The following is a 13,563-nucleotide window of genomic DNA, read 5'->3' as shown; positions in this document are numbered from 1 at the left end:
ATACATAAGATCTAAAACTTAACTATTGCAATTTCGTTTAAGGCAATAGATGTTTCAAAGTGATATAGAGATGGCATCTCTGATGTCTAATGATATTTAATAGCTCATAAATTTTTTACTTCATCTGATAATACTTACTGTACTAAATACAAGGTGACTTGCAGGTTATAACACAGGAGAACACTCTCCAGGAGTATTTGTAACACAGGAGAGTGAAAATGCTTCTGGCCTCAGATCGTTGTCAGTGAAACCTGTTGGGTTACACCTAGGAGCAAGAACACCAGCGTCAGGTTTTCACTTCGTTGTAAGCAGTTTTACCTACACAGTCTGGCATGTGACCCGCTACTCCATGTTTCCTGAAGGCCTTGTGAGAGCCCCGATCTCCTTAATACTTCTTCCTCAGATGAAAGGCTGCTGGAATAGCTCTGCCTACAAGCACCGGATACTGATTTGGGCTGTGTTTAGTTTTGATTGTACTTTATTGTGTCTTTTTAAAAAGTGCGTAGCTTGTACATACAACACAAGCTGTGCTAATTTGCATCTCCCTTCTGTTTCCCAACTGTTTCCCTTACCAAATAACGCCATTTAAAGGCATTTTAAACCAACTCAGCCTGATCCTTGAACAGCATCAAAGTCCTGCCTCTGACTTTCAACAGTCGTAGGCTTGAAAAACAGTTTTTGCTCACCTGTTTTGTGATTGTTAAGTGTTTTGCAAACTACGAAGCTAGCATTCCTTCCTTGCTGCTTTTGTCATAGGATCGTGCCATGTATTGGACTAAGGCTTCTTCCTTCTCCGCCCTTAATGTCAGGGTTCTTGATTAGTCCAAGGGTTGCCTGCAGTCAAGGATGATCGGCAATCCCCTCTGGGTACCAGCCCAGGTCTGGCCCTTCCTGCCCCCTGCTTCCTTGCAGCAGTTCTGTACCACTGTGATGAGCTGCCAGCTTGTCAAGCCCGGCCCGACAGAGTGGCCTGTTTGTCCTGCCTTTGTAGTCCAACGTCGAGCTCTTGACTTGCTGTCCCTTAGCTCTAACTGGAAAAGTTATCTTCATAAGCTGGAGGATGGAGGGAAAAGCACGGCTGACACAGGGCAAAGGCTGCATGTGCTTTGGCAGTCATGAACGTAGCTGGAGATGGCAGGGGAAGATGATACAAGGATGAAAAACAAACAAAGTTTAGCATTCTTGATTTTTTTTCAGAAGTTCTCAGTAGAAAGTGTTGCCTCCTCTCTAATGTTCTTACAGGCTATGTGTGGTTTTTGGGAAAGCCAGACAAGACTATGTCAAAATCCATCTAGCAGCTACCACTCATACGTGACGCTCCTTGACCAGGTCATTGGGGTGCTGGTTTCAAACCAGCGAAATGTGCTTGGGAGGCCCAGGGTTCAGGGCACAGATGAGAGACATCCCTGTCCCCTTCCTGGGTCACTGTCCCCTTGGAGCACGTCTAGGGGCTGGGATCGCAGACTGAGTGACTAGGACCGGCTGCAGGGCTGGGGCTCAGCGGCGGCTTCGCTTGAAAACGGTACCAGTGATGGGTTTGCTTTTGTTTTTTTTTTCTCCTGGCTGGCTTAGAGCTGGCTTCAAACTTGCGGGAGAGAAAACTGTTCGCTCCGGCTCCCAGCCGCTGGCAGGACAGCAGCGCGGAGTCCTCATTATCCCGGCGGGTGGCGAGGGGGATGCTCCTGCCACCACCCCCTCCCGCCTCCACCTGCTCGGCTAGGATGAAGTTAATTAACCTGCTCGGCCACCACCGCCAGCCCGTTGGACCCCAGCCACGAAGAAAAGGCCGTGGGGGTCCCGAGGTTTCCCTCCCCCACCGGCGCTGCCCCCCCGGACACCCCCTCCCCACGCAAATCCTCGTCGCTGAGGTTTTCCCCCCCCCCCTTCACTGTTAACAAAACCCGGTGATTAAGACGCGAAACTAACAAAGAGTTTTTCTTCCACCTTAACCTTGCACACAATCCTTTAACAAATTAATTAATCCTAATGAATTAACACTTCATTTATTTAAACGCGCTACAGTTCATGAATTAAATTTTCATGCAGTGATTAAAGGCTGTTAAAATATGCATGATTTCGTTAAAATTTTATAATAAATCAGGGCAATGTGTTACATGACAAGGCAACTACTTCCCAGCCCCTCGGAAGGTGCTTTGATTCGCGGCGGGGGTGGTGGGGGGGGAGGGAATCCGAGCGCTGCGCTCCCGGTTTTGGGAGCCGAGCGCATCCCGGAGCGCGGTGACACCCCCGGGGGACCCGAGGGACCCTCCGAGCCCCTCCCCGGGTCTCTGGGAGGGGAGGAAAGCAGAGTTTTTCGGCAACGGCAGCGGGACCCAGGGTGGGAGCTGGTGAAAACCAGCAAGCGGGTCGCTTACGGAGCCGGTGTGGAAAGCGAGCAAGGCCTGGGAGGTGTTTTGCTGGAGGAGCTCCTCGGTGTGCGTTTGATTCCTCCTCATTGTTTAAAAGAAGAGCGAAAATGAACGTGTAAAGATCGAGAAACTTCAGTGGTCCACCGGACCTCCGCCTGGCTCCTTCACTCTCCTCGCTTTCCCGAAAAGGGACGTTGGGAACTACCTTGGGACTTAAATCACCGTCAAGCGTTTCAATTTTTAATATGACAACATTCTACACTTTGGCTGCAAAAGCAATTATTGCGGCTTGTACATCAGTAATTAGCAGGTCTTTGCTGATGTAAAGAAAGTCCTCATTAGGACATGGAAATACTTTTTGTGCATTCACCCAAAGGGGTGGCTGGTGCATTTTTTTTTTTCTTCCTTCTGAAGGTTGATTTTAATCATCTAAAGGGGAAGTGGCTTTTACACTAAATGGGATATTGAATTTCCGTGAATTTCACCAAATAACACATGTACTGTAGGTTTTCTCTCACTGACACAGGACAAATACCACGACTTAAAAATGCAAAGCTAACGTCTGGAGAAATAAAAATATCCAGAAGGTTTAGAGCGAGCAGTTCTATAAACCTCACACTAACTTTTTTTTTTTTTTTTGAAAGTCGGGATACAGAGCAAACTATGATCAGATGTTCGTGCTTAATACCCCAAGCTTTACTATATTTATCTTTGGGGAATCCTAAAAAGAGAAATCAAATACAATGGGTTACAGTAATTAATTTATAAATCGCTTCACTGCGGGAATAAGGGGTTACTTTATTACTTTCTCGAGACAGGCAGTTCTGTCAGTTAAGTTAATCTGCCTGTTTCTTGCTTTTGGAGCTGGAGAAAACTGCGGGAGACAAGTAAACGCTTTATATATCCATATATGCCTCACTCGCCTTATTGAGCATCTTGGGCCGTACAAGTAAGGCTACAGCATGGTGATATCTCCAATGAACTCGCCCCTCGAAGCCTGCGAGTTTATTGCCATCAGTATTCATGAAGCCGGACGTACCCACGAGGAGCAGGAATAACAGCGAACATTAAAATAAAACCCGTTACCAGGCCCGTGAGATGCTGAGCTGGGATGCTCGAGTCGCCGTCCCGGGGAGCCGGCTGCGAGCCGTGGGGAGAGGGGGGGCTGCAGGGGGCCGGCGACACAGGGGACTGGTCCCCGGAGAGCCCTAGGGACCCTTTTCTCCCCCTCTCTCTCCTTTTGTCCCCCCTCCCAGGGAACAAGGGCAGAGAGGTGGGGCAGAGAGCGCAGAGGGGGCTGCGGCGCGGGGAGCGGGGGCAGCACCGCAGGTAATGTTGAGCTTTCTTTTAAAGTTAGAGCTTCCCCGCTTCCAAAAAAAAAGTAAAATAAAATAAAAGTGTCCCAAAGACTAAGAATGAAAGTTTTTTCCTCTCGGGCTCCGTAAGTAAGTCCAAAAGGTTCCTGGAAAAAAAAAAAAAATCTCTTCCCTGTGGCCTCTACTCTCTCCTCTTCGCTCCTCTGGAAGATCAGACAGAGGGAAAAGTTGCCTGCGACCTCCTGCCGCAGCTTCTGCCTCCGGGGGCAGCAGGAGGGGGCAGGCAGGAGCCGGCAGCCTTCGCCCCGGGCTCCCCACGCCTCGCCGGGTTCTGGGGGCTCTCGCCTCCCCCCTCCACCCCATGCAGCCCCCCGGCCCTCGGGCTGCCGCGGTGGTCGCGCCCCGGATCAAAGGGGCGAGGAACGCCTGGCAAGGGGCTTCTCTCCAGCAGGGCGGGACTCCTTCACCCCCAGCTGCCAAACCGAGGAGGGTTCAGCAGGATGCTCATCGCAAGCTGCAGAGACAACGCGCCCCTCCTGTCTCCAGAAGACACCCGAGAGGTGGGACAGAAGCCCTTTAGAACATCTGGGGGTCTTCCCCTCCTCAGCCCACAGCTGGCGCTTGGGGTGGATGGAGAGGGGAGTGGCTGAATTTTCCGGCCGAAAAAGTGAGCGAGTGGACAGAATGAGTCGTTTTAAAAGTTAGAGAAGCTCACACGAGGGGAGGGAGGGAGGCAGGTCATCGCTTAGCCTAGAGACCCCCCCCTTCCCAGTGGCCTTTGTCGCCCTTGGCACAATTTTCCCGTCATCTCAGCGTTTCCCTTCGGGAAACCTGATTCGCTCGGCCTGGCAGCGCCCTGGCGAGCGGAGAAACATCCCGGAGCTGCCGCCTCACGGCTCCCCCCGCGGGGAGAGGGACCGAGCCGGCCTCCCTGCTCCCTGCCCGGCGCGGGGGGCCGGGGGCCCCGTGCGGCTAGCTGGGTCCTCGCTGCTCCGGGGGAAAGGCAGGATGCTCCCCTCCTTTATCCGGGAGCTGGTTGCTTCTCAGCAACTTGGTAGTGTCTCCTACTTTCCTCCATCCTTTCCAGGAGGCTTTCCGTTTACAAGGCACGGTAGGTTAAGAATAGCTAGGATAAGTCATACGGATTTATTCTTTTATTTATTTATTTATTTATTTTAAAGTAAAGAAAGAAGTCCACACAAAGTGGGATCTGGCTGTCCTGATGCAAGGATTTCGATAAACAAGGAGAGCCCAACCCCACTTCAGACCAGTGCCTTTCAAGTTCACCCCCCTCGGAGATGAAGTTGCATCCAGCCACCCCAGGGGACGCGGTAATGGATGGAGATCTGGAGATCTGGCTGCCTTTCGCACGAGTAATTGGCAGCCGTTCCCTCCTTCCTCCCAGCCTGGATGGGGAGCTAGGGAAGGGCTTATGAAGACAAATGTGGACTTTACCTGGGGTTGTGCTGTGTGTGTGTGTGCAGCGTGTGCCTGCGTGCCCTCTCGGCTGTGTTTACGCGCATAAATAAGAAGCGTTCAGGAGAAACAGAGCAATTCCGATGCACTCCGAGGCTGTCACATCCCTGCTCCAAACCCCCCGCTGCCTGCCTGCCCGCAGCTCTGCTGAAACCAACCCGCTAGCATCTGCTCGGTCACCGAGGGACGCCCCGGGGGACACGATTCACCCTAGGGACTCACCTTAATCCCAAACACGTTAGCAAATTCACTCCTTCGACAGTTTTGCCTCCAACTTCATAAGCAGCTAAAACGAAAGGGGGGGGGAAAAAAAAATCTGCTTTGAAACAGGACGGTAACCCCGAGTCACTCAGAAAACCAACGGCGTGTTGTTAACCCTAGCCCCTAGCGTCACTCCCTAACTGTTTCATTCAAATGGGAGGTTATTCAAAGAATAAAACACAGAAAAGAAAGAAAAGTAAGAGAAGCAGGAAGGCAGACAGAAAAAAAGAGAGAGGGAGGAAGGAGGAAAGAGAAAAAAAAAAGGAGGAATGAAAGAATAAAAGAAGAATAATTTCTGCTGACTATTTTTCCTTTTTTTTTTTTCAGACTGTGTAAGAAGCAATAGACTCGTTTCTTGCCAAGAAAAAAAGTGCCTGGGTAGCAAGAGAAATAGAGGAAAAACGAGAGAAAAAGAAAAGGACAGACAGAAGGGGCGAAGAGAGGAAGAAATGGACAGAGGAAGAGAGATTGAGACAGAGCAAGGGAGGAAAAGGGCAAGGAAGAGAGGGAGGGAGGGAGGAAGGGAGGAAGGAAGAGAGGGAGGAAGGAAGGAAGGAGGGAAAGGAGAGAAGGAGGAAGGGAGGGAGGAAAGGAGAGAAGGAGGAAGGGAGGGAGGAAAGGAGAGAAGGAGGAAGGGAGGGAGGAAGGGAGGAGAATGAGAAAGAAAGAAAGAAAAGGAAGGATTCTGATAGTGCTTATTTTCTGCTTCAGACCACGCCGGTGAAACTTGGGGTTTCCCACGAAGAAGAGTGGTCAGGCAGCCAGGAGGAAACGCACAATTCCCTTGCGGGAAGCACACGCTCCTCTTGGGAGAAGCGGCTGTCACAGGGTGCCTGGCACAATAATGTTTGCAACAAAACTACATAGGATGGTGGAGGAGGGCGGCGGGGGGGGGGGGATGGATGGAATTATACGGCAGTCAATAGCCTCTGAGTGCTTCAAACACGCGTCTGTCACCGTGGTCCTTCTCAAGAAGCCGATTTATGACTCTGGAAAGCGGCGGCGTGCGGCTGGAGGACGCCCTGTTCCTGCGGTGAGGGTCCTCAGCGGGGTCTCCCCCTCTTCTCAGCCGCGGAAGGGGCCAAGCACCTTTGTGCTCCGGCGCCAGGGGCCGGGCCGGTTCCCTCCAGCCGCTCCGAGCGGGCCGGCCCCGCCCCGGGGGCGCCCACCGCCCATCCCCGCCCCGTCGGGGCGCCCCGGGCCGCGCCGGCGGCCGCGCAGCGCGCACGTCCGGCGGCCGCAGGTGCCGCGAGCCGCTATAAGAGCGTCCCCGCCGCCGCCGCCCCGGCGAGACGGGAGAGGGCTGCGGGAGATGCAACAAGGCGAGAGGAGGCAGGGACTGGGGGCGGCGGCGGCGGCGGGAGGAAAAGGAGGAGGAGGAGGAGGGAAAAGAGGAGGAGGAGGAGGAGGAAGGGGGGGGAGACAGCTGATGCCTGTCAAAGCCGGAGCCGCCGCGCTCTCGCGAGAGCCCGCCCGCCGGTAGCCACGGGATGCGGGGCTCAGGTGCGGGCAGAGCGCAGCGCAGCGCGCCCGGCGCCGAGGCAGCCGAGTGAGAGGCGGGGGCCGCCCGCTCGCTCTCCCAGCCCAGCCCCGGGCACCGCGGCGGGGGCAGGGTCCTCCGCGGCACCGCCGCCTCCGCCACCCGCCGCCGCTTCCCCCGGCGGCAGCGCAGCGCCCGGAGAGCACTTTTCCCCCGACTTTTAGGAGTGTTTGTGGATTTACATGCCAAGCCATCAAGATGATGTCCATGAACAGCAAACAGCCGCATTTTGCCATGCATCCCACCCTACCTGAGCACAAATACCCCTCTCTACACTCCAGCTCGGAAGCAATAAGGAGAGCGTGTCTACCAACTCCACCGGTAAGGGACAGGCGGCTGCAGTTCTCTTCTTTCTTTCTTTCTCTTTTTCTTTCTCTTAAACGCGCGCACGCACTCTTTCTTTCTCTCTCTCTCTCTTTTCTGTATACTGCATGTATGTGTATGTGCATTAATAAAAAAACCGCTGCGAGGCACATTTTGACAAGCGGCGCTTAATGTTTTTTTCATGTCTTCCTCTGCAATCATCTGAGCGCCTGTGATCTTTTTTGAAAGCGGTGTTCACACGAGTCTCCGACTTCATCCACTTTCTGTATTAATTTTTATGACTCGGCCTCTGAAAAGGAATGCGCTTTATGTGCTCTCGTGTTTGACACAATTCCCCAGCTGAGAGTTACAGATCCATTTCTTCTCCTCCTGTCTCTTCTTCTTTCGTTCCTTTTTTTTTTTTTTTAAATTTTTTATTTGTTTATTTATTTGTTCCCTTCGCTCCCCTGTCCTTTCTTTCTCGGATTCCTCCCCGCTGCCTGCCCTTTCTACTCTTCGTTTCTTCTTTTGCTTCCCCTTCTCGCTTAACCCCCTATTTTTCTACCCCGTCCCCTGTTTCCCCTCCCTCCCCCGTGCTGTACCCCGCTTCCCTCATTCACTTGTCTCCCCCCACTCCGCATCCCTTCACGCTTTCATCCCACGGCCACCCAACTTTCCCCGCTCCTCTCTCCCATCCCGGGCTCCCTTCCCTCCACTTCCCCCCCTCTTTCCCCACCGCGCACCCGGTCCTCCCGCACCCCCACGCTTCCTCTGCCCGTCCCCGTCCCTCTCGGCTCTTTTCCCTCTATCCCGGCTCCCCTTCCCTGCCCTCCTCTCCCTTCGCCCCGCTCTGTTTTGTGTCCCCTGCAGCTGCAGAGCAACATCTTCGCCAGCCTCGATGAGACCCTTCTGGCTCGGGCCGAGGCTCTGGCCGCCGTCGACATCGCGGTGTCGCAGGGCAAGAGCCACCCGTTCAAGCCGGACGCCACCTACCACACCATGAACAGCGTGCCCTGCACCTCCACCTCCACCGTGCCCCTGGCGCACCACCACCACCACCACCACCACCACCACCAGGCGCTGGAGCCCGGCGACCTCCTGGATCACATCACCTCCCCCTCCCTGGCGCTCATGCCCGGCGGCGGCGGCGGCGGCGGAGGCGGCGGCGGCGGCCACGACGGGGCGGGCGGCGGCGGCGGCGGGGCCGGCGGCGGCGGGGGCGGCGGCGGCGGCGGCGGCGGCGGGGGCGGCGGCCTCATCTCCACCTCGGCGCACCCGCACTCCCACATGCACGGGCTGGGCCACCTCTCGCACCCGGCCGCCATGAACATGCCGTCGGGGCTGCCGCACCCGGGGCTGGTGGCCGCGCACCACGGCGCCGCGGGGCAGGTGGCCTCGGCCGCCGCCGTGGTGGGGGCGGCGGGCCTGGCCTCCATCTGCGACTCGGACACGGACCCGCGGGAGCTGGAGGCCTTCGCCGAGCGCTTCAAGCAGCGCCGCATCAAGCTGGGGGTGACCCAGGCCGACGTGGGCTCGGCGCTGGCCAACCTGAAGATCCCCGGGGTCGGGTCCCTCAGCCAGAGCACCATCTGCCGCTTCGAGTCGCTCACCCTCTCCCACAACAACATGATCGCCCTCAAACCCATCCTGCAGGCCTGGCTCGAGGAGGCCGAGGGAGCCCAGCGGGAAAAAATGAACAAGCCCGAGCTCTTCAACGGGGGCGAGAAGAAGCGCAAGCGGACTTCCATCGCCGCCCCGGAGAAGCGCTCCCTCGAGGCCTACTTCGCCGTCCAGCCCCGGCCCTCCTCCGAGAAGATCGCCGCCATCGCCGAGAAATTGGACCTCAAAAAGAACGTGGTGCGGGTTTGGTTTTGCAACCAGAGACAGAAGCAGAAACGGATGAAATTCTCCGCCACCTACTGAGGGCGGGCGGGCGGGAGGGGGCGGCCCCGGCCCCTCGGGGGGCCCCGGGGAGCAGCGGGGAGGGGGCCGGGCCGGGGCCCTGGGGAGCGGCACCCGCCGCCGCCGTGGCCCGAGACGCCGCGGGGAGCTCCCGGGGACCGAGGGACGACGTGGAAACGAAACACGAACTGCTCGATGAGAGGGACCTGGGGGGGGGTGGGGGGGGCGTGTGCGTGTGGGGGTGTGCGCTATCAATTATTAAAACTAAAAAAAAAAAAAAAAAAAAAAAAAAAGACACCGGGACACCGACGAGAAGAAGGAGGAGAGAGGAGGTAAAAAACGCTCTAGAACCCCGTGGGGGTCACTCCGCGTCCTGGTGCCCCCTCTGCCCCCCCCTCCGCATCCCCCCCCTCCGACAGAAAGCGGGAGAAAGAGCAACTCAAAGCGTAAACAGACACACACCGATAAAACCCGTGACAGCAACAAGCGCGAACCGAGAAACCTAAGTCACAACTTTCCGATGGAAAACAAAACCGACCAACAAATCCGGAAGGCGAAACTGTCGGTGACGACGCTACGTTTGGTTTGGGTCTCTTTTCATTACTTTCTGGTTTTCTTTCTGTTTTCCTGGCTTGGCAGTGAATGAGGACGGCGGTGGTTTGGTGTGGGGGATCTTTTTCTGTCGTTGGTTTGGTTCTGGAGTTTGGGGTTTCGGGTTTTGTTTTCTTTCTTTCTTTTGGAGGGGGGATGTTTGATTTTTTTTTTGTTTTTATTTTGTTTTCTTTCAGGGTTTTTTTGTGTTTGGGGTTTTTCTGTTGGTTTTGGTTTTTTTTCTTTTTCTTTTTTTCTTTCCTTGAATGCTGTTTTTCGCGAGGCTTTGCAATGGGTCTTGTCTGTGCCGGGGGAGCAGTGTGAGAGACCCCGTTCCTCTCGGCTGCTGCCTAGTTGGCTCAAGAAAAACGAACAAAAACAACAACAACAACAACAAAAGTTACTCCACAGCCCCTTTGTTTCCCTTCCTTCGCCTGCGTGGCTTGCGTTTCCATCTATGTCTAGGGACAGGTCCCCGTCTCTGCAGAGATAAGTCTGGATGCCGAGCAGAGATGTTCTCCGAAAGAAAATGTTCGGATTCATCGAGGCTCATGGCTAACCGTGCCCTCTCCCCTTCCCTCCCCCCTTCCCGCTCCCCACCCCGTGCTCGCCGGCATCCCTACCAAATCTGAGGGATTTAGGCTGGATTAGTTGGGAAAAAGGTCCTGCCTTGATTTCCTCCGAGGGCTGGAGATTATTGCACCCAGCAGGCAAAGGGAGTCACCAGTGCAGGGTTTGAAATGCCATTTGTATCTGAGGGATCAGCATGTTGGGAACAAACGCGCAAGAAAAAAAAAAAGTTTAGGCTTAAAAGTCGTTTATTGTAAATAATAAACGTTAGGATGGCCTGGGGGTGTGTGTGAGGGGTGTGTGTGTCGATTTGCACTATCACAGTCTCCCGGATTGGAGGTGATGATGATGTTATTCCATACTAACGATGCTGATACTTCTGCTAATAATAATAATAATAATAATCAAGGTGCATTATATGTCTCACGGACTGAAAAAAATAATAATAATAAAAAAAAAATGATAGGAGTTCATTAGGTAAAAGCGCCAGCTACGTGCAAAAGCCATCGCTGGCTCTGCCTGTAAGCAAACGACTGTTAAGGGTTTCAAGTAACAAAGAATTTCGGAGAAGAAAATACCCGTTCAGATCAAAACAAAGAATAGGCTGAAATTATGCACGACCTTAAAAAAAAAAAAGAAAGAAAGAAAAGGAAAAAAAGGCATAGAAAGATCCGTGATAAAGTCTCGATATTATTTATTTATTTATTTATTTATTTATTTATCTATTTATTTTATTATTATTGCTATTAATATTATTATTATTTTGTGTATCATTGTTTGCAGCGCAAACATTCTATGCATTTTGAAACTGAGCACTAAATAGACTAGCTTCTGGTAGAATCTTTTGTGGATGGTGTAATTTCACAGTTTAACTGCCTGTTTTCACCGAAAACACAAACATTCTTGTCACGTTCTTGTATTTAGATTTAAAAGAGGAAAAGAAAAAAAAAAGAGGGGGAAAAAAAGCGAAGAAAGACGATTGTAAATATTTTCTTTAATGCACAAAAAAAAAAAAAGGTTACAAACTGCAACCACGTGTGGATCCTGAAATGTTTCACTGAATAATCTACCTGTCCATGTATGTTTGCTGAGCTTTCTCCTTGGTTGTGTCTTTACTCTATTACTTTTATTTCTATCAGAAATATTTCTGTACGCCAAAATACAACAGGGAGATGTGTCCCAGCATACTTACAAATAAAGCAAACGTGGAAAAAATAATAGTTATTATTATTGGGTGCATTTAAAAAATTATTTCCGAGGCACGGCTGGTAAATTCAAGGTATGGCCGTTAGACGATAAAACTAATTCTACCAAAAAGAAAATAATGAGAGATGTATTTTTCTGCTAAATCCAGAAATCATTACTTTGAGATAGCTCTTATGTGAAAATCGGTGCTCTGAATAAAATTAACTATATATTAGCTGCGTGTGTTTCTTGAAGTTTATTCTATAACTGCAGAATATAAATCAAAGTAAAATTTTAAGGAGGACTTGTGAAGTATTTCTTTTCAGTTTGCTGGAAAAGATTATGCACCTACAAAATATGTATAAAGAAGAAAAGCTTGGGTGGTTTCAGGATTATATGTTGTTCTGACTGGCCTAATTGCACTTAATTATGTAACAAGATACTTTATTTTTATTTTGGGTTAATAAATATGAAAATCCTAAACTGATCTCTCCTTATGTTGTAAATGCAATTGTTCATTAGGAACGTATAGGATGCCACCTACTGCTTCAAGTGATCAAAGATCCTCTTTCTATTTCCTGATGACCTGTGACTAGATCAGATGCCAAATGTAAAAAGTTACTTAATAGCTGGGATTATTTGTTCTGTAGACATATTTTAGCCAAATCTTTTTAATTTTGCCGGTAAATCTGTGAATCAAGACACGTGATGTTCAGAAAAGAATAATACGTTCAAAAGCTGTGATTTTAAACAACTGTTGATGTTAAAAAAATAAGCACTAAAGGTATTTTTTAAAAAAACCCATAGATCTCGTCTGCAGGAAATTGACTTGTTTCTGTTGTTACTAACTTGAAATGTCATCAGAATTTTTAATAAATGTATTTGTAAAAATATTATTTTATAGAAAAGTATTACCGGATATCATTTTTGGAGAGTCAGGAATGAACAAATAAAAAGAATTACAAATGTTGGGTTTTCTTTTTCCACATGCCCCAAAACGATTGCAATGTTAGATACCACATTTGTATGATACAGTAATGACCGATGTATGTATTGAAAAGTTAAGGAGTTTGTTTTGTAATAAGTACAATCCTTATCGAGTACAAAGAAAAAAATAATATGTTAATAAAACAGATCGTGAAAATAAAAGCTTTGCAGAGTTTCCTATTTTTCATGGTAGGAAACTGTGCAAAACCGGAATGTCCTGCTTTCTGTCAGATGAAGCTGAATAGTTCATAAAACCGTGAAATACTCATGAGGTCTTTTTAATAAATGCCTCACGAGAGAAAGGGAGAAAAGGGAGAGAGAAAGAAAGGAAGAGAGAAAGAGAGAAGGAAAGAGAGGAAGAAAGAGAGACAGAGAGAAAGAGAGAGGGAGAGAGAAAGAGAAAAAGTTAGTTTATGTTCCTGATCTAACCTGAAGACTGTTAAAACTTTTGCATCCGAGAAAAAAATAAATTAATAAAAAAGAGAGAAAAGACGAAGACATAGAAAACACATTGGCATTTATTCCCCAGCAGTAGGCAAACACCTGCATACAAGCGTGCAATCTGTGACCAAAAAATTAGAGATTTCCCTCCCGCCCCACTAAGTACTATGGGCAGAGGCCAGTGCAGGGTGGCTCCTGATGGCTCCTCAACTCCAGCATCTGTGACCCTTGCCGAGGATATTTCGGTACCGTCGTCCCTCGAATGGTCTTCTCCACACATGGAGTGTCTCGCCGCTTTCCTGATGAGATTTTCCCAGTCCTAAATCCGCCAAACCCTGGCTGGCTCCTGGAATTTCTGCTTAACACTTGCTCTCCGACTGCTTTCAACTTAGATTAGGCCGTCATAAGCGAATAACAGACACCCACTGCCACGATCCTATTGATTTTTACTCTCCTGTGATATTAAGACTAATTCGGTACTGGTTCAGCAAGTGAAAAGGCTCCCTAGAAGGGGAATGAAGTGTCCTACAGCACAAATTTTATGGTTTATGTGCCTCCCGCCTCCCCGTGTCCCCCCTTCCCTCCGAAGAGAAATAGATTTGTCGGAAGATAATTATTTTAA

General features: G+C 50.7%; 1 protein-coding gene across 1 annotated transcript; it reads left to right on the top strand.

Annotated features, from left to right (window-relative positions):
- Window positions 1-7,027: 7,027 nt before the first annotated feature.
- POU4F1 (POU class 4 homeobox 1) lies at window positions 7,028-9,188 on the top strand. The gene is made up of 2 exons (XM_069849986.1): window positions 7,028-7,283; window positions 8,136-9,188. The coding sequence occupies exons 1-2, from the start codon at window positions 7,161-7,163 to the stop codon at window positions 9,186-9,188; spliced, it is 1,176 nt and encodes a 391-aa protein (XP_069706087.1). The 5' UTR covers window positions 7,028-7,160.
- The last annotated feature ends 4,375 nt before the right edge of the window (window positions 9,189-13,563 follow it).

This window comes from Phaenicophaeus curvirostris, chromosome 1, assembly GCF_032191515.1.
Source record: "Phaenicophaeus curvirostris isolate KB17595 chromosome 1, BPBGC_Pcur_1.0, whole genome shotgun sequence".
Taxonomy (NCBI): domain Eukaryota; kingdom Metazoa; phylum Chordata; class Aves; order Cuculiformes; family Cuculidae; genus Phaenicophaeus; species Phaenicophaeus curvirostris.
The sequence above is the reverse complement of the archived record's forward strand: the minus strand, read 5'-3'. Positions and strand labels throughout refer to the sequence as shown.